General features: G+C 33.0%; 1 protein-coding gene across 1 annotated transcript; it reads right to left on the reverse strand.

Annotated features, from left to right (window-relative positions):
* Positions 1 to 4,951: 4,951 nt before the first annotated feature.
* Positions 4,952 to 25,410, reverse strand: RAD21L1 (RAD21 cohesin complex component like 1). The gene is made up of 13 exons (XM_011384529.2): positions 25,255 to 25,410; positions 23,707 to 23,836; positions 22,075 to 22,168; positions 20,600 to 20,706; positions 18,676 to 18,846; positions 17,863 to 17,964; positions 16,763 to 16,873; positions 15,146 to 15,372; positions 14,811 to 14,910; positions 13,855 to 13,979; positions 11,748 to 11,843; positions 9,395 to 9,472; positions 4,952 to 5,257 (listed from the first exon to the last, which is right to left on the reverse strand). The coding sequence occupies exons 1-13, from the start codon at positions 25,396 to 25,398 to the stop codon at positions 5,069 to 5,071; spliced, it is 1,674 nt and encodes a 557-aa protein (XP_011382831.1). The 5' UTR covers positions 25,399 to 25,410; the 3' UTR covers positions 4,952 to 5,068.
* Positions 25,411 to 26,955: the final 1,545 nt, after the last annotated feature.

Genomic DNA, 26,955 nt, shown 5'->3' on the forward strand with positions numbered 1-26,955 from the left:
GCATGCAAACACTAATCAAAGGAAAGCCGGAATGGCTTAATATGAGAAAAAGTAGACTTCACAGACAGGGAAAGACAAATACTGTATGATTTGTTTACTTACCCATGTAATCTAAAAAACAAAACAAATGAACAAACAACAGAAACAAACTCATAAATACAGAAAACAAATTTGTGGTTACCAGATGGGGGAGAGATTGGAGAGTGGTAAAATAAAGGGGATTATTAGGTACAAATTTCCAGTCATAAAATAAATAAGTCATAAGGACGTAATGTATAGCATGAGAATATAGTCAATAATACCGTAATAACTTTGTATGGTGACAGATGGTAACTAGACTTACTGTGATTATTTTGTAATGTATATAAATATCAAATCACTATGATGTACACATGAAACTAACAGGATATTGTATGCCAATTATACTTCAGTTAAAAAAGAAAGAAAGAAAAAGTAGATGTCAAATCAAAGAAAATGACCAGGAATAAAGAGATTCATTATATAGCAATAAAAGGGTTACTTCATCAGGAAGACATGATCATTGTAAATGTGGATGCACCTAATAAAAAAGCTTCAAAATACATGAAACAAAAACTGTCAGAACTGAAAGGATAAATGGACAGATTGACAATTATAGCTGCAGACATGAACACCCTTTCTTATTAATAAATAGAACTAGTAGACAGAAAATAAGCAAAGGTATAAAAGAACTGAGCAGCACTATCAACCAAGTAGGTCCAACTGACATTATAGAACAATGCACCTAACAACTGCATAAAATATTCTTTTCAAGCACCCTGGAACATCCACCTAGACAGTCTCTATACTAGGTCATAAAATAAACCTTAAGTAAATTTAAAAGAATAAAAGTTATATAAAGTATGTTCTTTAATGATGTAGACTGGAAATGAATTACAGAAAAAGAACGGGAAATCTCCCTTAGAAATTAGGCAACATACTTCTAAATAATCCATCCATGGGTCAAAGAGGATGTCTCAAGGGAAATTAGAAAATATTTTGAACTGAACAAAAGTGAAAATACAACATATCAAAAATTGTGCAATGCAGCTAAAGCTTAATAATGCTTAATATATACCATTAAGCATTTATATTAGAAAAGAAGCTCTCATATCAATTAAGCTCCATATTAAAAAAAAAAAACTAGAAAAATAAAAACAAAATAAACCCAAAGCAAGTCAAAGAAAGGAAATAATAAATATCAGAACAGAAATCACTGAAATGGAAAAAAAAAAGAAAAGAGAAAATCAATGAAACCAAAAACTTGTCTTGGAAAAGACCCATAAAACTAATAAATCTTTAATACTACTGAAAAGAAAAGAGAAGACATAAATTAATAGTATCTGGAATGAAAGAAGAGTTATTACTATGGACCCTACAGACATTAAAAAGATAAGAGAATACTCCAAACAACCCTATATACACAATCACCAGTTTAGATTAAGTGGAACAATTCCTTGCAAACCACAAACTACCAAAACTTACAGCAAATGAAATAGGTAACTGAATAGCCCTACAACTATTTAAAAATTGAATTTATAGTTTAAAACTTTCCAAAATATAAATCTCCAGGTCCAGATGGTTTCATGGGTGAATTCCACCAAACATTTAAAGAAGAAATAACACCAATTCTGCACAGTCTCTTCCAGAAAAATAAAATGGAAGAAAATGCTTTCCAAGTTATCTTATGAATCCAATATTATCCTGGTACCAGAATAAGAGAGTAAAAGACAAATACAGACCAATATTCCTCATGAACACAGATGCAAAAATCCTAAACAAAACATTAGTCAATCCATATAAAAAGATGCTTAACATCATTAGTTATTGGAGAAGTGCAAGTCAAAACGAGATATCACTTTGCACTCACTGGGATTGCTATAACTGAAAAAGAAAAATGACAATAACAAAGTATTGGCAAGAGTATAGAAAAATTGGAACTCTCATATATTGCTGGTGGAAATGTAAAATGGTGCAGTTACTTTGGGAAACAACGTGAAAGTTCCTCAAAAAGTTAAACATGGAATTATCATATGATTGATATCTCTATGATATCATAGAGATATGGTATCATGATAACTCAGCAATTTTACTCCTAGGTATATAGCCAAGAAAAGAAAACATGTATACACAAAAACTTAAATACTAATGTTCATAACAGCATTATTCATTAATTGTCAAAAAGTTGAAAATAACCTACGTGTCTATCAACTGATGAATTGATCAACAAAATGTATAATGGAATATCAATTTAGCCATTAAAGGAATGAAGTACAGATACATTCTACAACATGGATAACCTTAACAAAATTATGCTAAGTGAAAAAAAGCTAGGCACAAAAGGCCATATATTATATGAGAAACAGAAAGTGAATTAGTGATTGCTGGGAGTTGTGGGAAGGGAGAGGATGAGGAGTGATTGCTAAAGAGTGTGGGGTTTCTTTTGGGATGACGAAAATGTACTAAAATTAGATAATGGTTATGGTTGATTAACACTGTGAATATATTAAAAACCATGAATTGAGTATTTTAAAAAGGGTGAATTTTATGTATGTGAATTTTATCTCAATAAAGCTGTTAAAATGTATTAGAAAATTGAATCCCGTGATACGTAAAAGAAATAATACACCATGACAAATTGGAATTTATTCTGGAAATGCAAAATGGGTTAAAAAATCAAAAATCAATTGGTGTAATCCACCATAATAGTCTAAAGAAGAAAAACCTCATGATTCAATCAATAAATTCAGAAAAAGCAGTTAACAAAATTCAATATACATTTATGATAAAAATCAAACAAACCAACCACAAACCTCTCAACAAACTAGAAATAGAAAGGAATATCCCCAACCTGATAAAAATTACACGCACATGTGTGTGTGCGCGCACACACACACACACACACACACACACACACACACACAAACCAGCTATAATTAACATCTTACTTCATGGTTAAAGAGTAAATGCTATCCTTGCATTGGGAACAGACTGCAAAGAAGGAAATGAAACTGTCCCTATTTGCAGACAACATGATTGAGTAGAAAAAACCAAGGAATCTACAAAAAACAAATTCCTAGAACTAATTTGAGAGTTTAGCAAGGTCACAGGATTCAAAGTTAACCCACAAAAGTCAATTGTATTAATGACGAAATTATAGCAATGGGGAACAATTAGTGGTTGTCAAGGACTATGGAAGAAGGTGAAAAGGGAGGTGGCTGTGGCTACAAAAGGGTAGCACAAACGATCCTTGTGTTGGAACCGTTCTGTTTCTTGACTGTGGTGGCTGTCACATGAAGTTACATATAACTGTATAAAACTAAATCAAATACAAATAAGTGCATGTAAAACTGGTGAACTATGAATAGAGTACATTGTATTAACATCAATTTCCTGTGATGTTGTATTATAATTATGCAAGATGTTACCTTTGGGGGAAACTGGGTGAAGGGTATACAGGATCTCTTTCTATTACTTTTTTACAACTGCATGAGAACTTACAGTTATCTCAAAATATAAAGTAAACAAAATGTTAATTGGAACTCTCATACATTGCTAGTGGGAGTGCGAAAAAGTACATCCACTCTGGAAAATAATTTGGCAATCTCTTATAAAGTTAAACATGCATTTACCATATTACCCAGCAACCCCACTCCTAGATATTTACTCTAGAGAAATAAAAACTGTACTCACACAAAAACTGTACACAAGTATATGTAGCAAATCTGTTTATAATTGTCAAAAACTGGGAACAACTTAGATTGGGATAAATGGATAAATAAACTGGTATATCTACTCAGCAATAAATAGGGTAGAACCACTGATAACATGCAACAAATCAGACTAATCTCAAAGATATACTGAGTGAAAGAAGCCAGTCTCCAAAAGGTTACATACTATATGACTCCATTTATAGGACATTCTCAAAAAGAGAAAACTATAGCCATGTAGAAGAGTCATTGCCAAGAATTAGAATGGGGGAAGGGTGTGACTACAAAGGGAGTTTTTTTGGGTGATGGTACTGTTGGTATCCTGCTTATGGCGGTTACAGGAATCTATAAATGTTTTAAAAATAATAGAATTGTGCACCAAAACAAAAAAGTCAATTTTTCTGTATGCTAATTTAAAAAATAAAAGAAATGTTTAAAAGGGCAATTTGATATCTAAATCTTATAGTTATACATTCAAAGAGGCCATTTGGAATTTAGTTTATAGCACAAATCTAAATACAACAGTATTTTAGAGAGCACCTTAGGCTTCATTTTACAGTACACTATGGAGCCCACAGAGCATTATATAAAAATTTCCTAACAAACTTCAACTAAGAAAAAAGAAAAACAATGATTTTAATATAAAAAATGCTCAGTAAACACTAAGTAAAAGAACATTTATTTTAGTCACCTTTACTTCAACTGTAGCTACAGACATGCTAATTTTTTTTAACATAAGAAGCAGACACATGAATGGTAATTATAATAATCATTAAATAGTGAATAAAAATTAAATAATCTATAAATAGATTAAAAGTCACTCAGACAACTTAAAACAAAGATGAATTTTATAACTCTTCAATTGAGAGATTAAAAACCATGACACTAGGTCAAATCAAGGATGATATGCATTAGAATCAAATAAATTATTGTCGGTGGGGAAATAAGAAAGTGTTAATTATGGATTAATCTAATAAATTTTAAATAAATAATCCAATGTAAAATAGACTTTTAAAAAACATCCTTGAATGTTTCTTGAAAGCATATAGTATTTAAAAAATGTATTCTAAATGCAACATTCAAGTCAGAGTAATGGTAAATGCTATACATTCAAGTCAGCTAAGATAAAATGGCACTTAGTGATAATTCAGTATCTCTGTAAGCATACAGGTTTCCAATTCTGGCTAAGATGATTCTGAACTTACAAAGAGAAATAGAAAGTTGGTCTGTCTATGAAATGGATCAGACCTTCAGCTGCTTCCAGACGGCTACTGCGTTAAATTGAACAATCTATACAAAAATTCCAATGATGACATTAATCTGCATGTTCTGGATTTCCTTCACATTTTATGGAACATTGGTCCCACCGTAGCTATAATATCTGCATAGGGGGCACTCTGGCTCAACTCAATAGCCCGCTGTTTTTTTAGGGCAAGAAAGGTATAAAATTTGGCAGCAGCTTGTTTTCGGTCACTATTTCTGCAGAGAGTCATCAGACTAAACAGCTGCATTCCCGTCTTGTTGGATTCCTGGGAAAATAATTAGAAAAAAAAGAAAAGGAAAAGAAAACAAGAAGATTAAAAGTAGAGTAGGCTGTGGATGCATAATCAACAACAAAAATATTGATATTTTTGAAATCCTTAAATGGAGAAATGCAAATGACTCATTAGTAAGCTTAAAAGCCATATAGGTCATTGAGCACAAGCTTGGTTCATTGAGAAAATGCATGCAAAAGAAATGAAGTATTATACAAATTTATAACATGTTATACAAATGTTAAGTCTTTTACAAAATGAATGTTATCATAAATGGCTTCCATGGAAATTGCAATTTAGACTTCCAGGGAGAGAAAAATCCACAGGACTTTGGGAGTCTCCAAATAATGAAAAGTATGAGCCTATCAGGCTTCTTTTCCTTCAAGGTACTGGGGAGGGGAGGTGACAATAAAACTCTAGTGGTAAATGTAGAATTATATTTGTAACATCTCAGTGGCAAGGCAATATGACTATGTAAACATCTCCCAGTTTCTTTGCGCAGGTTAAAAAGATTTTGGATTTACCGCTGGGTAACTGTGAACCTACTAGAACAAATTGAGGTACAACAAAGTGTTTAATTATGGATGAAGATAAATGCTTTTATGAAGACTAGTACTTGGAATCAGATTCCTTGAATATAAGCATAGTTTTTTTAGTTAGAAATACTGTGGTAAACACTGGCCAGTATCCCTATAACGTACTCCTTGGATAGTTGTAAAGCATTTTTAGAAATATCATATACAAGTTTTTTGCCAGTCTATAACATTTAACAAATTAGTAAGTTGAATACTTTATCATACTTCATCTCAACCAAAGGAGTGGCCCAGTGTCAGCAACCTTTCAGAGATGGCATGATAAGCCTTCATTTACTCTTTCTCTTGAGGAGACATGATGTGGATGGGTAACTTTTTCTCCTGGAAAAAAGTATAAGCTGGAGATGTGGGGTGAATCCCTTGAAAGTCTACTTGGGAGCAGTTAGACCCCTCAGTTCCACTCCAACACTTTGCTGAACCAAGAGACCCCTACTTCCATACCCTTGCAGGCTTTTTCCCCTGGAGAAGAGCACAGATAGCCTTTTCAATTTCAAGAATTCTTTTGAAAAATAGAATAAAAATAAAATAAAAATGTGCAAGATTGAACACATGTGCCTATTCTGTTCCCTCCAGAAATCCCTCTAAAATGAAGGAGGCAGGAAGTTGCCTTTGTAGAGATACCAACCGTTGAAACTCTAGCCTTGGGACACCAGGCACTGTGGATGGTAGAGAACTGTTATGCCACAAACTGGGGAGGAGGAGTGGGGAATTTAAGTTCTACACTCTAAACAGTAAGACAGTCAGCTTTTCCCTTACCAGTGTTTGATTCCCAAAACATGGGTATCATGACTAGATATCATAATCAGTAGAGTTGAAGATTAAGCTCAGGAAACTGACCATTCTGAGTAGAAAACACTTATAGAGAATGACATCTTTGTGGGGGAGGGGTGCGGGGGGGGGAGGAGGGGCACCACCCAATTACTTCACTACAATGACCACAAGTCTACAAGCCCCAGCTATGCTTATGTAACTTCTAATCAGATTTTTGGTGTCTTACTCTTAAATAAAAACAAACAACTCAAAACATTTGAGTAAAATTTCTAACATTCAAGAGCAAAAGAGAATGCATTCAAGAGAATTGCCAAGGAAACAGATAATATAGAGAACAGAAGAAAATAACTTCTAAAAATTTAAGAAAAAACACTGCATCCATAAAAAATGCTTAGGATAATATTGAGAGAAAGCAGATCAGTGGTTTGCTTGGGGATGGGAGAGATTTAACAAGGGATTATCAAGAGATACAAGGAAAATTTGGAGGGTTGTACATATGTTCACTATCTTGATTGTGGTGATGAATTCACAGGTATATACAGATGTCAAAACTTATCTAACTGTATACTTTAAATTAGGTACAGTGTATTGTATGTTAATCATACTTCAATAAAGCTATTAAGAAACTAACTAAAGAAAAAGATTAAGATGCTATAAAATGAAAAATAATTAAAAACTAAAAACAAATGGAAAACAGAAAAGGTGAAAACAGAAATAAAATTTAATAGACCGGAACATAAAGTTAAAGAAATCTTCTAGAGAGTAGGGGAAAAATAGGATATTAATATAGGGAATAAAATATTTTTTAAAAAATTAAAGGCATAATTCAGGAGACCAAATATCTGACCCACCAGGTCCCACCTGCTAGACCAGAAAAAGAGAACAGATTAACAACAAAGAAGAAATCCAAGAAATACAAAACATTTCCTAGGACTCAAGGACATTGAACTTTCAGAATAAAGAACCCACTACAGGCTCAGCACAATAATGAAAAAAGACCCATACCAAAGCACATCATCATGAAATTTCAGGCCACTAGGGATAAAGAAAAAAATATAAAAGTTTCCAGAGAGAAAATAAAGGTCACCTACAAATGATGACCAACCAAGCAGCATCTGACTTTTCAGTAACAATACAAGAAACAGAAATGTTACAAAGCCTTCGACACCTGAGAGAGATTATTTTCAAACAATGTTCAAAGACAACCAAACAAGTTAAAGGTAAAGAAAATTTCAGACTTGTGCGTAGGGTCTCTATCTCCTATGCATTCTTTATTTCAGGAAATTAAGAGAGGATGTTAACCAAAAGGAAGATCAAAGTACCAAGACATAGAGGAACTAATATAGGAAAAGACAAAGGAATTTTCACTTTATGGTAAAGGAATGTCCCAAGATAGAAACTGTGGAGTAGACCTATGAAACAACTAATCCAGATTAGAACAAGAGGATGTTGAGCTTCAGGAGGGATACCTTCAAGAAAAAAAAAAATGGAACCAATGAATTAATTGATATATTCGACCATACTAAAAGGGGTTTTATTATGTTGCTAGAGAGTTTGGAAAAAGAATTAAGGATGGGTATATAGACACTAAGCTAAGAGAAAAAATGAGGTAATGATTAACTGCCCTAGCACTAAAATCCCCATAAAGTTGACAAGAAAATAAATTAATTCCACTATGAAATTTCAGTGTGAACTAATTTTTACATAGTCTTTGTCACTTAATACCTATTCTCCTCTCCTTCCATAGTAAAAGAATTATTAGCTGGGCCCAAGGTTGCTAGAGAAGGACTACATTTCCCATCTAGACGTGGCAAGGTGACTAAGTGCTGGTCAATGAAGAAAGAAAAGTGATACACACAATTACTGGGTTGTAAAGGAAACTTTGCTGCTGAATGGAATGTGGACATGGTGGATAGTCAGCCATTTTGGATCCTGAGAATAAAGAAAATGAGGTAAAGGGAAACTGAGTCTCTGACAACCTTATGAGTATAGGTGCCAAACCAGATTATACTTTTACCTGAGAGAGATATAAACTTCTATCTTTCTAAGCCATTGATATTTTGGTTCTCTGTCATAATCAAACTTGCATCAAAATTATTACAAGTATGACACTATGAGCACTGAATACTGTGCTAAAAATACACTGGTGAAGGGAGAGATGTAACTTAACTAAATTTTCATTTTCTGTTGAATGAAGTAAATAGATAAAATTTAAAGCTGAAATATCAAGGAAATAAAAACATATAATTAGAAATATGGCTATAAATATTAAAAGAAATAGCTTAATATAGTTGCTTCTTGTGAGCAGGACTTGGGGATAAGAAGAGGTAAGACAAAAGACTTCTGTGTTTCCTTTTGCGCAATATAGGATAGTACTATTATACTTCTAAAATTATATACATGTATTATTTTGATAAAAATTATTTTGATAAAAATTTAAGTTAAATTTTAAAATTATCTGTTTCACTCTTAAACTGTTAAACTGTAAAAATTTATTGACAGCCTGCTAAAAACAAGAATTGGACATAGAACAGATGTCTAGGGGCATGAGTATAGGTAAGAAGTTGATAGAACATGTAGGCACCAAAAACAAATTTCCATATTTAGCCTTGGTTATACCACTCGAAACCATTTGACTCTAGTAGAATTTAGCCTCAGCAAAAACATGATGAAAAAGTTTCATTTTTTATTAATAACTAGAAGACTGAAGTTACATTTTACTTACTTTAAAAATAAAAAATAGGGTTGATAAACCCTACCATCTTACCCGTAAACTATATAACATCTGAAGTATTCTTCGATTCCATATCTCTGTCTCAATATTTTGTTCATTTCCCAATGACTCCTGTTTGAATGATTGACAAAATATTTCACTTAAGTTTTACTGAACGTTTACTATTTGTCAGGTATAGTGTTAACTCCTGTAAGGAACACAACTATAACACTGGGTTCTGCCAAATAAGGAGCTTATAGGCTGATAATAGAACAAGACTAGCATACAGATAGAGATCAACTCTTGCAGGATTACATCTATATTCCCCAAGCTATCTTCTGATAAGGAGATTCGGAGTAAGAGATTCTGCAGTCTTTAATGGAAATGCATCCTAGACATTGGGCCCTTACTTTCAAAAGTAAAGTCAGCAAAGATTGCCACTTTTGGCTATAACTTATCCCAACCCTTGTTAATCTTAACTCGGTTAACAGGAGTAAATATAAAGCGATAGAAAAACTGCCTTGTATAGGCCTTTATTTGAACTTACTTGGTGATACAGGAGCTCTAACAATAACTGATGTTTAGTAGTTTGTGTACAATTGGGTTAGAAACCCAATTTTGGATTTTGAGGGTACCTTGTCCAAAAATGATCAACCTACTGCCTGTCATGTAATCTGAACAGATCCATTCTTTACAGTCTTTAAAACTTAGCTACCTTCAGAAACATCTCAATATTTAAAAATTGTAAAGTTCAAATCTCTGCACAGGAACTCACTCTAAGCACGTTCCAAATAACACCTTATGGGCTGAGAGCAGAAACTGGGCAGAGGAAAGGTGCCAATGAGTCTGATAAAAGAGCAGGCCTACGAAGGATTAGGGGAAGAAAAGTGACACAAATCTGACCTACTTGATAATTTTTCCTAGGCTAGCTCTGACCATGCAACCCAAAAGCATTTGTATCACCCTTATCACACAGATTCACTGTCAAGCTTTCATATATACCTCTAGAGCCCAGCTACTTCCTAAAAGTGCTTTCAATTTTGTGGACCCCAAGATGATTTCAGAAAGCTCCAGAATATTCTGTATGACATTTTAAATTATTTGAGGCTAAGTGGACAACTGAGTCCCCATTCCCACCAGCTGTACCAGCTTCCTGGTCCTACCTCTGCTGTATCCTTTCTTCCATTCCAAAGAGACAATTTGAAAATATGGTCACTATTCTGAAGAGTTTCCCAAATCCCTCTAGCTACAATTTATGCTTATTCTTTTCTGGTCTGTGTGGGATAAATAAGCTCATCCAATTATTGTTAATTTTTATTGTTAAATACAGAAAATGCTGTTTTTCAAATGTAAAAAGCAATGGTTGAACTCTTTGTTAAAGACCCATGAGACTGCAGCTTCACCTATATTGTACAACTAAACTAACCAGGAAAAGGCTCAGAAGAAATAGTCTGTGTGCTTTGCTGAAGCCTGTCCACTTGATCTATCTGGACACTCTCAGCTGAATCCATTGTGTGTAAAGCCCAGTGGATTATTAAAACAGCTGAACTTGTGCTGTGTTGTGGTTTGCTTGACCATGTATGAAAATAACCTGTGTCTACAGAGGCAAAGAGAAAGGCAAAAAGGAATCGACCCGCTTCTGGCTCAGCTGTTTAATGTTTCAGGTAAAAAGGTATTCTTGTCCTAGATTATCCAGATAATTCAGTCTGTTTTCCACATATTAAAAAACAATCTAATAGTCTTAGAACTTACCATAATGATAATTTATTTAAAAATAAAATTAATATCAGGGATTAAGTGTTTTGATATTATTTACGAAGAAACTTCTGCTAAAATTCATTACTTTCTTAAAAATGCCTTCAGCACTCTGGGACAAAAGAAGAAAATAAGACAGTAACATATATGGAGTCAGGCGAGTCAGATGTTACATCTGGCTTTGCTATTGACTTGTGGCCCTTTGAGCAGACTATTTTCTTTTTCTGATCTCTAGAAGTCTTATATAGATATGGGATAGATATAGGCCTTGAGTCATATGATGCTTTAGAAAAAAATGCCCATATATATTTCGTTAAATGTCCTAATCCATGCCCCTAATATAGCTATTTCTTTAGAGAGGTTTTAAGAGTAACTTTAAAAAAGTGATTCTCAATATTTTAAATCTGTGACTACCTTTGATAAGCATAAAAATCTCATACTTTCCTTTAAAATTATTTGAAGTTTCAAAATAAAGACAAAAAAAGTCAAAGCAATTCTGAATATATTTTATCAAACCACTCATACACTAATTTAAATTATAATTTTAGAAAATAACATGATAGCTCTAAAAACCAATTTTTAGGTAAATAAGGTATTAAACATTTAGGAACAAAGTTTTTAAGACCATTTCCAAGACTATGTATATATTTACCAGTTCAACTGGACAATTTTCAATTTCTTGTGCCAAGATGGCACTCAGTAAAGAGGATTCCTCAACAGCTGAGGAAACCATTTCAACAAGGTCCTGCTAAAGCAAATCAGAAAAAAAATAGGTACGTCATCACAGTAGTAGTAATCATCACAGGAACAATCCCATTTTGTTAAATGCTTTAATCCCATGAATGTTCATTTATAAAACTAATTTAAAGTACTACCCACATTCTTAAAATATTATTTCTGAAATATCCCAGATTGGCAGCCCAACTTAAAAATTCCTGTTTTCCATATGCCTCCTACGAATGAAGAACTTGCATACTCCATCTCCCCTTGCTTCCTATCCTTGTCCCTCCTATTTCTCTTGCCACTGCAGATCTCTTATCAAAAGTCTCTGCTGCTGTTTAGCTGAGGCTACTTTCCTTTGAAAAATTTATCTAGCCCCAGTCCTCTACCTCTATTCTCATGCCAGTACCAGGTGGCAGAGGAAGATCTACAAACTGAGGGAGAATGAGGGAAGATATATTAATATCCCTACCCAGGGCCATGACAGGATTCTTGCCACCACTGCTAGAGCTGTCACTGGCAAAAGGGAAGAAAAACTATAAGTGGAAGGAGAGTGAAGACACAAAGGAAGAAGGAAAAAGAGAAAGCCAGGAATTCTCCATTCCCTATCGTGTCCCCTTTTCATTGCTATAGAAGCTGTCGGCCCCTTTTTCATCTTTAACCGGTTGCCAAGCTTCATTCCCCAGCTGTCATCTATGATTCTGATTAACTTAGGAGCTTCCTACGACATAGTTTACTTGATTTTTCACTTCAGCTTTTTAAAATTTTAGTGATTATAAGAGGTCACATTTTATTCTTTAATATACATATTTGTGGAGACTTATTATGTTTTTCTATTTTAATTTCTGACTATTCTACATTTTAGATACTCTCTATTTTGTAGTTACTTTACATAAAAATTCTGTTTTATGAAGATTTGAAAATTATTAATCAGAATCGATATTTCTTTGTACCTTCAAACTAACTGAGCTCCCTTTCCTGACTATATTTCACATCTGTTCATCATTTTTGGAAGCAGAATAAGAATGAAATTGAAGGTTAAAGCATAAGTGTAGGATTAAGGAGTAAAAGGTTCAGAAGAACCAATGAATCAATCTCTTTCCTTCACTTCAAGTACTCGGGAAAATCTATTTTATTAATATGTTAAAAAGTCATGAACTAAACCAGATTGCCTAATCAGAATTTTCAGTGGGTGTGCCCAAGTCCAAATAAGGAAGAGTAGTATTGGCAACCCAATATCTTAATATCTGGTATGCTGTCAAATATTTAGTAAAACACATTCTCTTTTAATGCATTATGAAATTGCCTTTCTTTCCCAGGGCATTCAGTTTCATTGTGGATTGACTTTGAATTCCCTGAGTGGTTATCAAAGAACAGTGATGATGGAACAGACCAGGAAAGCACTGGTTTATTTTTATCCGGTGTGACTACAATACTTACAATTGTACATTCAATAAACTGATGACTGATAAAATACTTTAAAGTACATTGTTTCCAAATGAATGTTTCTTGAATAACTATATTTTTCAAATAAAAATTGTCTTCAAATAAAAAATTTTTTAAATTTATTTTGGTCTTGGATCTTTAGATAATTTTTCAGATTCAAGGCTAAGGTAACTGGTGGATCTAAAACATATTACTCTTAGAGGTAGAAATGATGAATTAATGATCAGAGATAAAACATAGGTGTATTGTCTAGAATTCTAAAAGATTCCATGACATATTGAATGAGGGACTAGTAGGATTCTCAGCATATAACCAGAATCAAGTACAATCATTTATTTAATGTACCATGCAAAATACTATTTCAGGATGAAACTACTTATCTTGTGATTTACGATCCTAAACTTCAAGAAAATACTGTTCAGCAGATGCAAATCATGTTATATTCTGTAGTACTGCTACTTACTAAGTAAACTATAGGATAATAGATGAAATGTAAACTATAAATGTAAGAAGACATACCAGAGTCTCTATGTTCCTTCACTATATCTGTGTCAGAAAAATAATAATATTTTATGATTCTCTGGTTAACTTACCTCAGAGTTAATGTTTTTATTGGTAGCCTCATGAGAACTACAATTAGATCCACCAATCACATCCTTCCAAGTTTTGGGTTGACTTAAATCTTGCTGAAAATTTGGCTCTTCCATCTTGGAGGCCTCTGAATTATTAAGGAAGTAAACAAGATTTCACCAAAATATCTTTCAAACTTAAATTGCAATATGATTGTTACAAAAGAAAACTTTTGACATTCCATTGAAATTAAGCAAAGGGCACATAAGCTCTTTATGGCTCCGAAGTCTGACATTTACCTTCTCTTTCACATAAGCCTCTTTATCACCTCGACGCCCTATCCTCCATCAACTACTCTCTTGGCACTCATCCTCATACATTCACTCACAAGACAAAATGGATAGTTCAAGCCCATCTTGGTATATTGTTCAGCACATTTTAATGATTTTAAGAAGAAAGCAGAGTTTCACTCACCACATAAGTTCGTTTTTATTATTCCTTTATATTAGCCACAATAATAATCAGCAATATTAACATTCCATGTATCCTCTGGGTGTTTGGAAATTTTTATGTCTCAAGTTAATTGTATTATTTAAATGCTAGTTTTATCACTAGGTGACTTTTCATGTTAGTTGTCTTAAAAGTGAAACATTATCCTACTAAATATAAAAATTTTCTTCGTTAGTGTGTAAGTATTACCTTTGGGGGTGGGGGAGGTGAGAAAGAGTAAGATTAAGATTAGTATGCATAGTATATATACTTCATCTTTTTATGTAGCTTTTTGGACAAAAATTAATCTGCAAAGCAGAAAAATACAATGCTGATGTAACAATTTTTTTTTTAAGTTCAAATATGCTTCTAGAGACAGCATTTATACTTAGGAATACAGAATTGGATCCCATCTTCATTTTGAAATGTAAAATGAAATTTCTGTTTCTACAACATTACCCTCAACATCAACAGAATTAGGATGCCTCACCTACTATGTTTCTGCTTCCAATTTCTTCCCTTACTGACTCCTTCTGTATCGCTTTTCTTCCAAGTTTAAAGCCAGAGGACAGAAAGCATTTTGTAAACAACTGTAAAAATATACATTTTTGTTTCTCATTTTTGTACAAGTAAAGCAATTCAATAAAATACAAGCAACCATATGCTAAAAAGTCAAAATTATAATTCATGTATACACATCCAGCAAGTTAACTCAAAATAAGGAGGTATTTTTTCACAAGTTAAATTCTGCTGTATAAGTGTAAATATGCATTTATTTATTTATAAACAAACATTGTACCCATGTAAAAGGATGGAAAGTATTACCACTTTCAGTTCAGTATGAATCAAATCCTGGGCAGCAGTCGACAGAAGTGTATCCACTCCTCCCCTCTTCTTCCACATCATCAGTCTTTGGGTAGGGGGTGCAAGTTCCAAAACTGTGAGTGTGTCATTAAATGAAGTAAGTTGTTTATGCATAATTTTGCTACTGATCTCCTTGACTGGATCTATGAGCAACTTCCTCTTTTTGCCTTTCTTTTTCCAAGCAATGTCTAAATATAAGAAATAGGCACAAAAGTTATTGGTTGTACAGCTCTATAAAATGGTATTCTAGGTACTGCACATCTAAGAAATGTCTACCACAATACAACCTACAGATTTGTATAGGAAAGAAAATCCTCTTCCTCCTACTGAAAATTATGCTTTACAAAGCTTTTGTACAGCTAGAGTGTCTAAGCAGTTGACACATTTTGTAAGGTGTTCCTCAAAGATGCCGAGGAAGGAATCTGCTCACCTACTCAGTGGACAACTGAGCAAATGTGGAGCAGAGGATATATTGATCAGCAAGTCACTCAAGTCTGAGGTCTCTTAAAATATCTACATAACAGCCTAACTTTTTGAAACACTAATTTGTATTTGTCCAGTGTATTTTTCCCTCCCCCACTAAAATTCATGCACAAAGTCCAAGTGGGTAGCTAGGCCCATGATATTTCATTCTTATAGGTAATTTTACCAGTTTGAAAGCAGAAGTCAAGCTTTTCCTTAGTAAAGATGCAAAAGGGAAGGAAGCATTAGATTTCCCAGAATGGGTAAAGATCTGTGATCAGATGGAGCCTGAAGGAACAGGAAACTGATTGCTGATGTGCTGCAGTAAAATCCTGGGAACATAACAAGATCCCAGGAGGGTGGGCTGTGTAATGACCCCAGAGGCTATGTAGGCTGGGACAGTGGGTACCACAAACTGGTGTGGCTGATGACCAGAGGTTCCCTTTCACCTGTTACACACCTCCCCTCAATTTTGATATTAATGGATTAGGGCAGATAAAAGAGCTATGCAGACTAAAATTCTTGCTGGCCGAGTGGAAGAGAGGCTCAGAGTTGAATTTAGTAAAGGAAAAAAATGGAATCCCTTATTTCTTGCAAGTCCGAGTTTATAAACTAAGATCCCTATCAATTATACTACTTAAAACTAGGATGTTCTTAAAAGGTCTAGTTATATATTAGATTCATATTTATTGTTTATTCCTAAAAACATGATTGAGGTTAAACATTAGAGGAGATAGTTTCTCTCTTCTGAAACTTTTATTCCTATTTTATATTCATTTGCATGTTTATTTATTTCTTGATCAGACTGTAAGATTCTTAAAAGCAGGAACTATGTCTTCTTCATCTCTGTTCCCAATACAGAGTAATGGCTCAATAAATACTGGAATTGAACTCAGTCTTAAATTTTCCAGATTTCCAAACTGGAAATATTGTTTGACCAGGACTAAATATAATGAAAGGATCATCTCAAATTTACATCACACTCTTTCTCTATTATCTGACAAGTGTTATTATTAGATCGACTACCTCCTATAATATTTCATAGATTATACAAATATCTAACAGTAAATAAGATAGTAGGTGTCAAAAATAAAAATAAATACATGAATGACTGACCTGAAGCATCAATTGGATCAAGGGTAAATCTTTCCTCTTCATTTGATAATGCGGTTGCATCTATTTTTTCATTTTCAGGTAGACATATACACTCCGAATTTTCTGGTTCTACTAAACACCACCACCATAAAAGGAATTATTTTTTAAAAAATAGTTATGTTACAAGCTAGAGGACTATATGAGAATTAAAGTAAAAGATAAACTAATTGAAGATTTATATATTGCTAACTAAAGCCACATCTGGATTCTTAGAATTATGTATTTAATAGAATTGAGGAGATTCAGATATTATATGATCTGGGACCCAAAGTGTTTAGGTGAGTTGAATATCATCACTCTCTTTTGCATATGTGACATATGAGGCTGGACTTAGATGTGACTGTAGTCACAGCAAAAGTGAAAACAGTGGTACCAACCATAATAAATGACTGACATAAATTTGATTACATGTTTGCTAAAATATTTTTTTAATATTTTTAATCTGTTAAACCTTTTAATTATTAGTTGACCCATAAAGAACCATAACTAAATTGTTATTGCCTATCTCTATTCATCTTTTAAAGCTCCACTATTGTGTTAGAAAGCAAATGTAACATCAAAAAGAATGAAAAATCAAAATGGGGCTAATTGTACTTTTAATTCTTAAAATAGACTAAAAGACTTCAAATCATTTGAGGTACCTTCACATGAATTTCAAGTAGAAAATATCCCCCCCATCTATAATTTCTCTCAAGTTGTATATAGATTGTCAAACCATATTACTATTAATAATTAAAAGCCATATTAATGTCAAACATTAATGATTTTTTAATGTAACATATATTAATTTAATGATTCAAAAGAACTGTATTTTAGCAGAGTATTTAAATGTGCTCTCATACCAAATAAACCCATGCCTGGTTAAATAACCATTATAGTACCTTTCTCAGAACCCAGTTTTCTACTCTACATTGTCTAGAGTCAGATTAAGAGAGTTTAAGAAACAATGTTTTTTACTACTTTTTGCTATAGTACACTGCTATTTAAACTCAGAAGTTCTGAGGCTTAATTTGAATATTAGCATCTGTTCACTTTCTACACAAAGGAAAATTTCAACATACCCATTTTAATATCAGGAGGCTCAGGAGGCAGGGAAATTTCTCTGTTCAATTGCATGTCTTCTAATTCTAACAGGATATTCTCATCATGTTGCAATAGATTGTCTTTAAAAACACAATATTTTTGTCATACAGAGTTGAACCTATCATTTGTTCACTAAAATTTTATTGACATTATTGTATGCAAGGAATTGTGAATGGATGCAAAAATGAATGAACCTTAAGTACTTAAATTTGATCGCTTACAGAGACTATCACATTTCATGCAGGATGACATAGAATTTTATATATTTCCTTTCCTTTATTAAAAATCTATTTTAGGTGTTTGAGTTCAAGAAATATTTACTAAACTTATGTCAAGATAGTAGCCTTGTTACAAAGCTGCCTGAATTGTCTACTCTATTTCAATTATTATTTTATAATATCATAATATAAAAACAAAATAATATAAAATGCTGGCAGATCCTTTAGAATAGTTTTCCCACAATTTGTTAAAGAAAACAATGTTTTTTAGTATATTTTGTGAGGAATATACTAACTTACTCTTTCCCCTCTAAAATTAGGAATTTTTAAAAATAAAAACAAGCAGTATTTCACAACCTTTATGGAAAATGTGTTTAAACAGTTGGCTACTTACTTAAACCTAGCCTAAAAGTTTAAATATACCATATACTTTGAAAACTTGTATAAAAAATGTGTTGGTTTATAAGACATCGAAGCATATCTGAAATTTTAGTTTGATCTAATAAATCCACTAATACACTACAGTAATTTGATAAAATAAATATACAATTTCTATAGACCCAGACGGCATACCAATCATTTCTCCTGCAGCCCCCTCATCTCCAAATCCATCTCCACTGTCATAGAAGAGAGTTTTTTCTCCAATGACACTTTCAGAACTATGTTCAACTAAAGGACCACTGGAATTCAGCAATATGTTGTCATCAAAGAAGCTGTGTCTTCTGAGAATTTCAGATTCCTCCCCTAAATAAATATATATCATTAATCCTGAATTAGTCAAGGAAACACAGAATTTTAGGGTTAGAAAGAAATTCAGATATCATCTTTTATAGCCTCCCTTATCTTACCGATAAGAAAAATGAGAGCTAATAAACTTATTTGAATTATTAAACTAAAGTCGCTTAATCAGTGGAGGTTGGATTTGTAGTCTAATGCTTTTTCCCAAATACTAATACTAATACTAATACTAATACTAATACTAATACTAATACTAATACTACCAAAACATTAGAATAGAGTTTTTAGTTGTGGTACATTTTAATAATTTCCCAGAAGGTTATTATTGGCAGTGGGAGGTAGGTCATGTTCAGCTTGATCAAGTATTATTTCATATTATTTTAAGGATAATTGCTTGTGTAATTTATCCATAATGGGAGTTCATAAAATAATGAGTATATCTGCCATCTTAGGAATGGAAAGGTAGGTAAAATATTAAAGAATGGGCTTAAAACATTCATTCAATAAATGTTTATTGAATAACTGGGTATTAGTCAATATGGTAGGGGTTAGAGATACAGCAGTAAAAAAAGATAAAAACTGGTCAGCTAACATTAACTGAGTGCTTATTATGTGGATTATAGAAGATACTATTATATAGACAAGGAAATACATCTACAAAAAGGTTTTGTACACAGTCATCTAATAAATGACAAGAGCCAGGATCTGAACCCAGGAGAGAGAGTGGTAATATAATTATTAGAATTCTGACTGGTAAAATATTTTGCCAAATGGAGAAATGGGAGAAAAATCCTAAGACACTGAGAGCAGCAGATAAAATAAACTTCCTGCTTCAAACTGGCCTGCTTTCAGATTGGCACTCAACAAATTCATGTTCTTTCCTTTCCTTGGGTTTGAATCTCTAGGTCCAGTAGTCTGAAACTTCGAAGGGTCAGAGACTGATCTTCTATTCCCGCCCTTTAACAACCCATATTAGTGCTAGTCAGTAAAGAAAGTCATGAAGTATTATTCATATTGAAAATTCTTCTATAGACACACATCTTCTAGAAAGTAAGAGTTGAAAAGGCAACCTTCATTGCGCTGGACTAAAGATTTGCTCAATAGGAAAGACTGACTTTTTGAAAAAGAACTAAAGATATGTTCACATCTTCTAGGTGCAGCTTCATAGCTCCCAAAAGAAAAATCATCCTTGGTCAATAAGATAATAACATTTATGAATAGACACTGTATTCTAAGCACTGAGCATCACAAGAACCCGAGCTCACACACACACAAAAATTAATGAAATAATCACTGTCTTCAATCTTATATGGTAATCCAGAATAGGATGAATTAATATTAAGCATTTCTTAGAGGACACGAGATTTGAGTTTGTTTTTGAAGGAGAGAAAAAAATTACTTACTGATGGGAAGGATTAAAGGAGGGAATAAGGGAAATAACCCTGTTGTTGCTAATTTTACAGATAGGGCATTAAGGCTTAGAAAAATTAGATAATTTGCTCAAAATCACATAGGAAGTCAATAGAGAAAACCCAGATTCAAATCCAGGTCTGTTGGTCTACTAAGAACTTGTTCTTCCTACATATAATAAAAAAAGGCAAGGACAAAATTATTGGGGGTTACATTTGTATATTGAAAAATTCATTCTGAAGATATTTCTACTGACAAAGCAATAGCTATTTCTATTGGCATTGTTTCAATAAAAAATGCAAATATAATTGATTGTGAAATGTAATTTTAATTTCTCAAATATCCTCACCAAAACTCCCAGCTTGGAAAAGTAGATCACTGCCATAATCTTCTTTAAGTGTGATTTCTTCTGGTCTGCTTTGGTTCTGAGTAAATTGTTCTGAAACATCAATAGCACTATGGAGAAATATAAGATTGGGGAAAACTTGTGAACAGAACACAATGATTTTATAGTATACTCCAATAAAACAACAATAACAAAATAGGTTTTATTATAAGAATAAAGGAAATTTTTACTTTTTCAATAGAATTGTTTCTCTTCTTCCTCCTCTTCCTCTTCTTCTCTCTTCCTTCCTCCCCGCCACACCCCACCACTCTCTCACTCTCTCTTAAATCTATACTCATTCCCTTGGGGATCTCTTATGCCTCATGGTTGAAGTTCTATCTGTATACTGACAACTCCCAAATTTATACATCCCACCCAGACCCAGATATTCAACTACCTGCTTAACTCCCCTTGGATGTATAACAGTTATCTCAAAACTTATATCCAAAACCTAATTTACTTCCTTCACCCTGCCACTCTTAAACCTGTTATTCCCTAGTTATCCTAATATCATTAAGTGGTAACTCCATTTTCACGGCAAAAATCATATAGTCATCCTTCACTCCTCTCTCTTAAAGCTATATAAAATCTGCAAATCCTGTTGGCTTTGCCTTCAAAATATATCCATAATTTGACTGCTACCACCTCGATAAAATGAAGGCTGAGAATTATGGACACTATCTTTCCTCACCTGCACTTCTTACTGTAATAATCTTCTCACAGGCTCTCTGCTTCTTCCCTTTCCCCTTCATAATAAGTAGCCAGGGAAAGCACATGGAAATCAAATCAAATCTAGTCACTCTCCTGATCAACACTTTCCTGTGCTCCCTGAGTAAAATAAAAGTCCTTATTGTAGCCTCCAACACCTTATATCGTCTGCATCCCCAGCTACCTCTCTGATCTAGGACCTACATTTATTCCATACCAGTCTTACTTGCCTCCTTGTTATTCCTTGAAAATGTCCAGTGTGCTCTGCTTTAGGGCCTTTCTACCTGCTCTACCTGGAACATTCTTCCCCACATTACTGAGTGATTCATTCCTTCATCTCCTTCAGGTTTCTGTTTGGAACTTATTAGAAAAGTCTTTCTTGACCATTCTACCATTTATTTTATTTTCTGTCTACTCTATCTGTTTATTGTCTGTCTAGTCCAACTAAAATGTAAGATTCATGAGGCCAGGAGCTGTGTTTTATTCATTGGCATATGGAAGGCATCCAAAAAATATTTAGTGAATGAATAAATGCATATACTGTCAAAACTGTAAACTACATTCAGCAAATATGATACATTTTTGGTGCTATATTTTGAAATTTCACACTAAATTTAAGCTTTTGTCAACTACATGTTTACTTTGGTTGTTAAGCACATCCATTTGTGTTCATAGAATCTGAAGGTGAAAATATCAAGAAAATCAAACGAAAGGAAAATAAAATAATTTACTTCATATTCTGGGTGTCAAAATCATGAAATTCTTCTGGCAGTGTGATAGCACTGTAAGCTGCTTCAAAATTCTCTTTTGGAAGGTCAACTAGTCCTGAAAAGAATAAAAAACCATATCCAGTAAGCAATGATGCTATAAAAAATAAGAAATTCCCAATTAAATCTTTCATTTGAGTCTTTCTCTCACGGGACTACTGCTTAGCCTTCGAACTGGTTTCTCTGTATCCACTCCTGCCACTCCTCAGTCCATTCTCCACAAAGCAGCCAGTGATATTTTAAATACAAAATCAGATCAGATCACTCCCATGCTTAAAATGATTCAGTGACTTCCCCAGTATATTTAAATAAAATCCCAATTTCTAATCAGGGTCTCTGCAGTCCTACAAACCTATTGGCATCATCTAATGACACTCTCTCCCTCACTCACTATACTCCAGCCACACTGGCCTTTTTGTTTCCCGAACAAGTCAAGCACTTTTCTACCTCAAGACCTTTGCTCTTGCAGTTCCCTCTGCCCAGAATGCTATTCCCTCAGGGACTTTTCACATGGCTGGGTATTTCTCATTCTTCAAGATTGAGCTTAAATTCTGTCCTCTCAGAAAGGTTTTTCCTGACTAGCCTAACTAAAATAAATTTTGCTGTTCTTTTCTGTTATAGTCCTCTCTATATTCTTTCATAGCATAATCATGATCTATAATTATTGTAATAATTTAAAAAACCTTTTTCCTTATCTGATTTCCTCACCAGACTAAAAGGGACCTTATTTGTCTTGTTTGTTCTTACATCCCAGAACCTTATGTAGTGTTTCACAAAAAACGTGGGGTCAGTAAATATTTGTGAATATATAAATTAAACAATGAACAAATGAACCATATTTGATATCGTAAATCTACCTAGAGATTCCACAAATATTTTAAATAAAGAAAAAACTCTTTCAACCTCAATTCAACAAATATTAACTGGGGGAAGAGTATGTGCAAGGCACTGAGAAAAGTACAATAAGAAGTTCAAAAAATAAATATGACAAAGATGTTGCCTTTAGGAGACTGCTGACTAGAGCGAGAGGCAAAGCATATACCTAAATAACCATAATACGAAATGGAAAATGATGAATGTCTTAAAATTAAAATTTGAAGGCATTTTATCTATGATATATGTAAGCCTCTAGCACTTTCAAATGCCTAAAGATGTTCTATAATATTTCATAAATAGCATGCTACTTAGAGTCTTGAGAATTCTGAAAACAATAACTGATTGGTATCTGGGTATTGTCAATCACACTATTTCTAAGTGATCTCAAAAAGATAAAAATAGATATGGCAAACTAAATGACCCATTAAAACTGAATATTAGAATTTCTTATACAAATTTGGTAGCTTTAAGTATGTTTCTTATGCAAATACACAGAAACTACAAGTTTTTGAAAGCATAACTTTTTCCTACAAACCTGGAAAAGAACAAGTAAAAGAATATAATTTTTCCTTAACCATGGAAAATTAGATTCAGTCAAAAGAAAGTTACATTCATTATACTCACCCTCGAATTATGGATTGCTGCCAATTTAAAAAGTTCAATTTAAAAACAAAAATGCAAAAAGGAACCAAGGTAGTAACACAAAGCAATATTGCATACCTGGGCGAAATGTCATCTTCATTTTAAGCAATGCTTCACTGCAATCTGCCAAAAGATATTTTGCCTTCCTATTATAGATTCGAACAACTCCTAAAAGAAGGTGTCCTGAAGTTCGAAGTGCAATTTTCACCTTTCAATAATTTAAAAAGTATTAGAATAAAAATTAGATTCATAAACTCTGTTCTTTGAAAATTACAAAATAATAAGAATTTCTTCTCTTTAAAAAACAGACATTTTGCAAACAGAGACTCATGGACATGGACAATCGACTAATGGTTACCAGCGGAGAGGGGAGAGGGAGAAAAAAATTAAATGTTAAAAATAAATAAATAAATAAATAAATAAATAAATAAATAAATAAATAGATTTTTTTTAAAAAAGCAGACATTTTGTAGTCTTATTTAAAGTAAATAGAAACATAAGTAAATAGAAACAAAGTAAATAGAAACAAAGTAAATAGAAACATAAGTTAACTATTTTACATGGTGAGGTAAAAGTTAAGTGATTTAACTTAATAAGAAACATAAGTTAACTATTTTACATGGTGAGGTAAAAGTTAAGTGATTTAACTTAACTTTTACCTCACCATGTAAAATAGTTAACTTATGTTTCTTATTCAGTGAAGATAATCTAATGTTGAATTTGGGTGAAGTCTGCTATTATTGGTTTCATAGGAAGAATATAAACTACAGTCAGGTAGACCTGGACTCAAGCCTTGTTCAGTTGCTGAGTCATTTAACCTTCCTGAAGTTTAATCAATTAATAATCGCTACAATTTATTATATACTTATTTTGTGTCAGGCATTGTCCTAGGGACTTTTGATACATTAAATTAATTTTGACAGCAACCTCTACTTACAGAAGAAAAAAGAGACTCATATAGGCCCAAAGTAACACAACTATTAAGTGATGGAGCAGGAATTAAATTTGACCAAAAGTTCATACTCTTAATTAAGCCTATTTCATAGGATTGTTGTGAAGATTAAATAAACTAATGAACATAAAGTCTAGTCCAGTGCCTGAAACATAGTAGGTTTTCAATTATAATTCATCCTCTCTCAAGCAGAAAAATACTTAGCCTATAAAAATATTAAAATATTTTAATATAAATCTTAATAGCTTGTTACAGTTTTCATAATGAACATAGTACTGTATTGTTTATCAAGTGTTTTCATATATATTTTGATTTATACTCAATTCTCCTTTCTACTCTCCCCATTCATTCACTCATTATTTTTCTAAGAAATACTTATTTGGTAATTACTATGTATAGAATATTTTGTTAGGAAATATAAAGGATTACAAAATATGTATAAAACATGCCATTTATCCTTCAGGGTCCAATCTATTTATGATAAACATATAAAACAATTACCAACAAAAACCAATACGTGTATATGCTCAGGCAATAAATGGTATGGGAATTAAAAGTGAGACCATTTGAGAAGTAAAACTTCCTTGGAAATGTATTTCATGATGTAATGTATTTTAATTTCCTTTTCTTTCCACAAGTCATGGCAAATACATACTATAATTTTAATAACATACCTTAGGTGAAATAATTTTTTCAATGGTTATCTCTAGATTACATTCAAATACATGGGCCTTCGTGAGTTTCTTCTCCCAGTGAGCTGCAAGCCAGATTTTGGCCAATGGCCCTCGCTTACTCATAAGCACATGTGTGTAGAACATGTTGCCTGTATTCCTTAGTTGTATTTAACGAACTAGAGAGAACTTTAAAAGATATTTAAAATTTGATTACAAAAACTTTTTAGTGTTATTTTATAACACTAAAAACATTCTTCATTCATTCTATAAAAATAACACTCAGATTATCTTCTAATTCAATGTATTAGTCAATTCGAATTATTTTCTTATACAGAAGAAACCCTTATTTAAAATACAAAATGATAAACTAACAATAGAGACCTATTAGATTGTGAACCATACCTGGTTTAAATGTATCCTGATCACTAATCACTTTTTACATTTACTTATTTTATCCTATAAAAGGTTTGAGTTCTCTAATCAATACAGTCAAATAAATAGAGGAAAAAAACCTGGGAAAAATAGGAGCTGGAAATGGAAAAAAACAATACAATAGGAAAAAGTGGACAAAACTAAGAAAAATAAACACAAGTCATTTCTTTTCTAAAACTTAAGAATTTGAGAAGTGTTGGATCATTGATTTATATCCAGATGTTGAATTTCTTTGTCCTCTGCCACTATAAAAGATGTTCTGATTTATCAACAATATATTAATTTTTGAAATAAAAATAATATAACTCCAAAGGACCATAAAGTGGAAAAAATAAGAAAACAAGAAACTATAGGGAAAAAATCAGAAGAAAGGAAACAAGAATTAAATTAAAATGTTTTGAAATAAGAGTGGTAAAAGAAAACCACTTAAAATAAAAAGAATTTATGCACATTTCTACAAATTATACTAGTCTCAATAATATCATAAGCCTCCATTATTAAGCAAAGGGATGTTATAATAGTGTGGCTGACTTTCTAAAGAATATAATTATTGCTCACATATAAGTAATCTTAAGCTGCCACTATAAAAGCTTCTTTCTTGTTCTTTTCTACTCAAAGTTCTGAGAAAAGAGCAAATTGAGCCAAAATGAACACAAAAACAAAATCGGCCACAAAATTAACAATTTAGCTTAACTTTGATCAATGCCCATTTCCACCCCCAGTATAAAATCATTGGGCCCCAAAGAAAAATTATGCAATTTACCAAACCACATTACGCAATGGAACAGCTAGAGATTTTAATGTTTATAGTTTGTGTCTGTCTTGGTCCCACTTTCTCCCTTTCTAGTCTGTGTGTTTGGTATCTTGGAATAAATTCCAATTTGTCTTTTAAAATTGCTCCCGGTTGTATAATTATTAATGTACTTTAAGAACAAAATACAACCCTGTGGTTTAATATTCCTGAGACACTGATTTTCCTGAGCACATATTCCCACCTCCACCTCACCTCCCCCAAATCCTCCCCCAAAAACCCCAAAAGTCCCGAGGGTGATTTTTAGGTTGAATTTACTCCGTGCAAAGTAAAGCGAACGAACGCTAATGCATGGACCTAGGCCCCAGGGAAGTGGGGTAAGGGCGGTGGGCGAACGGCATCCGGGGCGGAGGAAGGGGCGAAGGCGGACTAGGCCGGGATGCTCGGGGAGAGAGCCTGGGGAGAGCCACGAGGGCGAGCTCCTTTGCGGGAGCAAACAGGGGTGAGAGGCGAGGAGC

Source organism: Pteropus vampyrus, unplaced genomic scaffold (genome assembly GCF_000151845.1).
Source record: "Pteropus vampyrus isolate Shadow unplaced genomic scaffold, Pvam_2.0 Scaffold585, whole genome shotgun sequence".
Lineage (NCBI taxonomy): Eukaryota > Metazoa > Chordata > Mammalia > Chiroptera > Pteropodidae > Pteropus > Pteropus vampyrus.

Coding starts and splice junctions, on each gene's coding strand:
- RAD21L1 (XM_011384529.2), bottom strand. CDS start 25,398: ATGTTCTACACACATGTGCTTATGAGTAAGCGAGGGCCATTGGCCAAA. Junction 20,707..22,074: donor TTTGACACCCAGAATATGAA/GTAAATTATTTT, acceptor ATTTCTCCATAG/TGCTATTGATGTTTCAGAAC. Junction 18,847..20,599: donor TTTCCAAGCTGGGAGTTTTG/GTGAGGATATTT, acceptor ATATTTATTTAG/GGGAGGAATCTGAAATTCTC.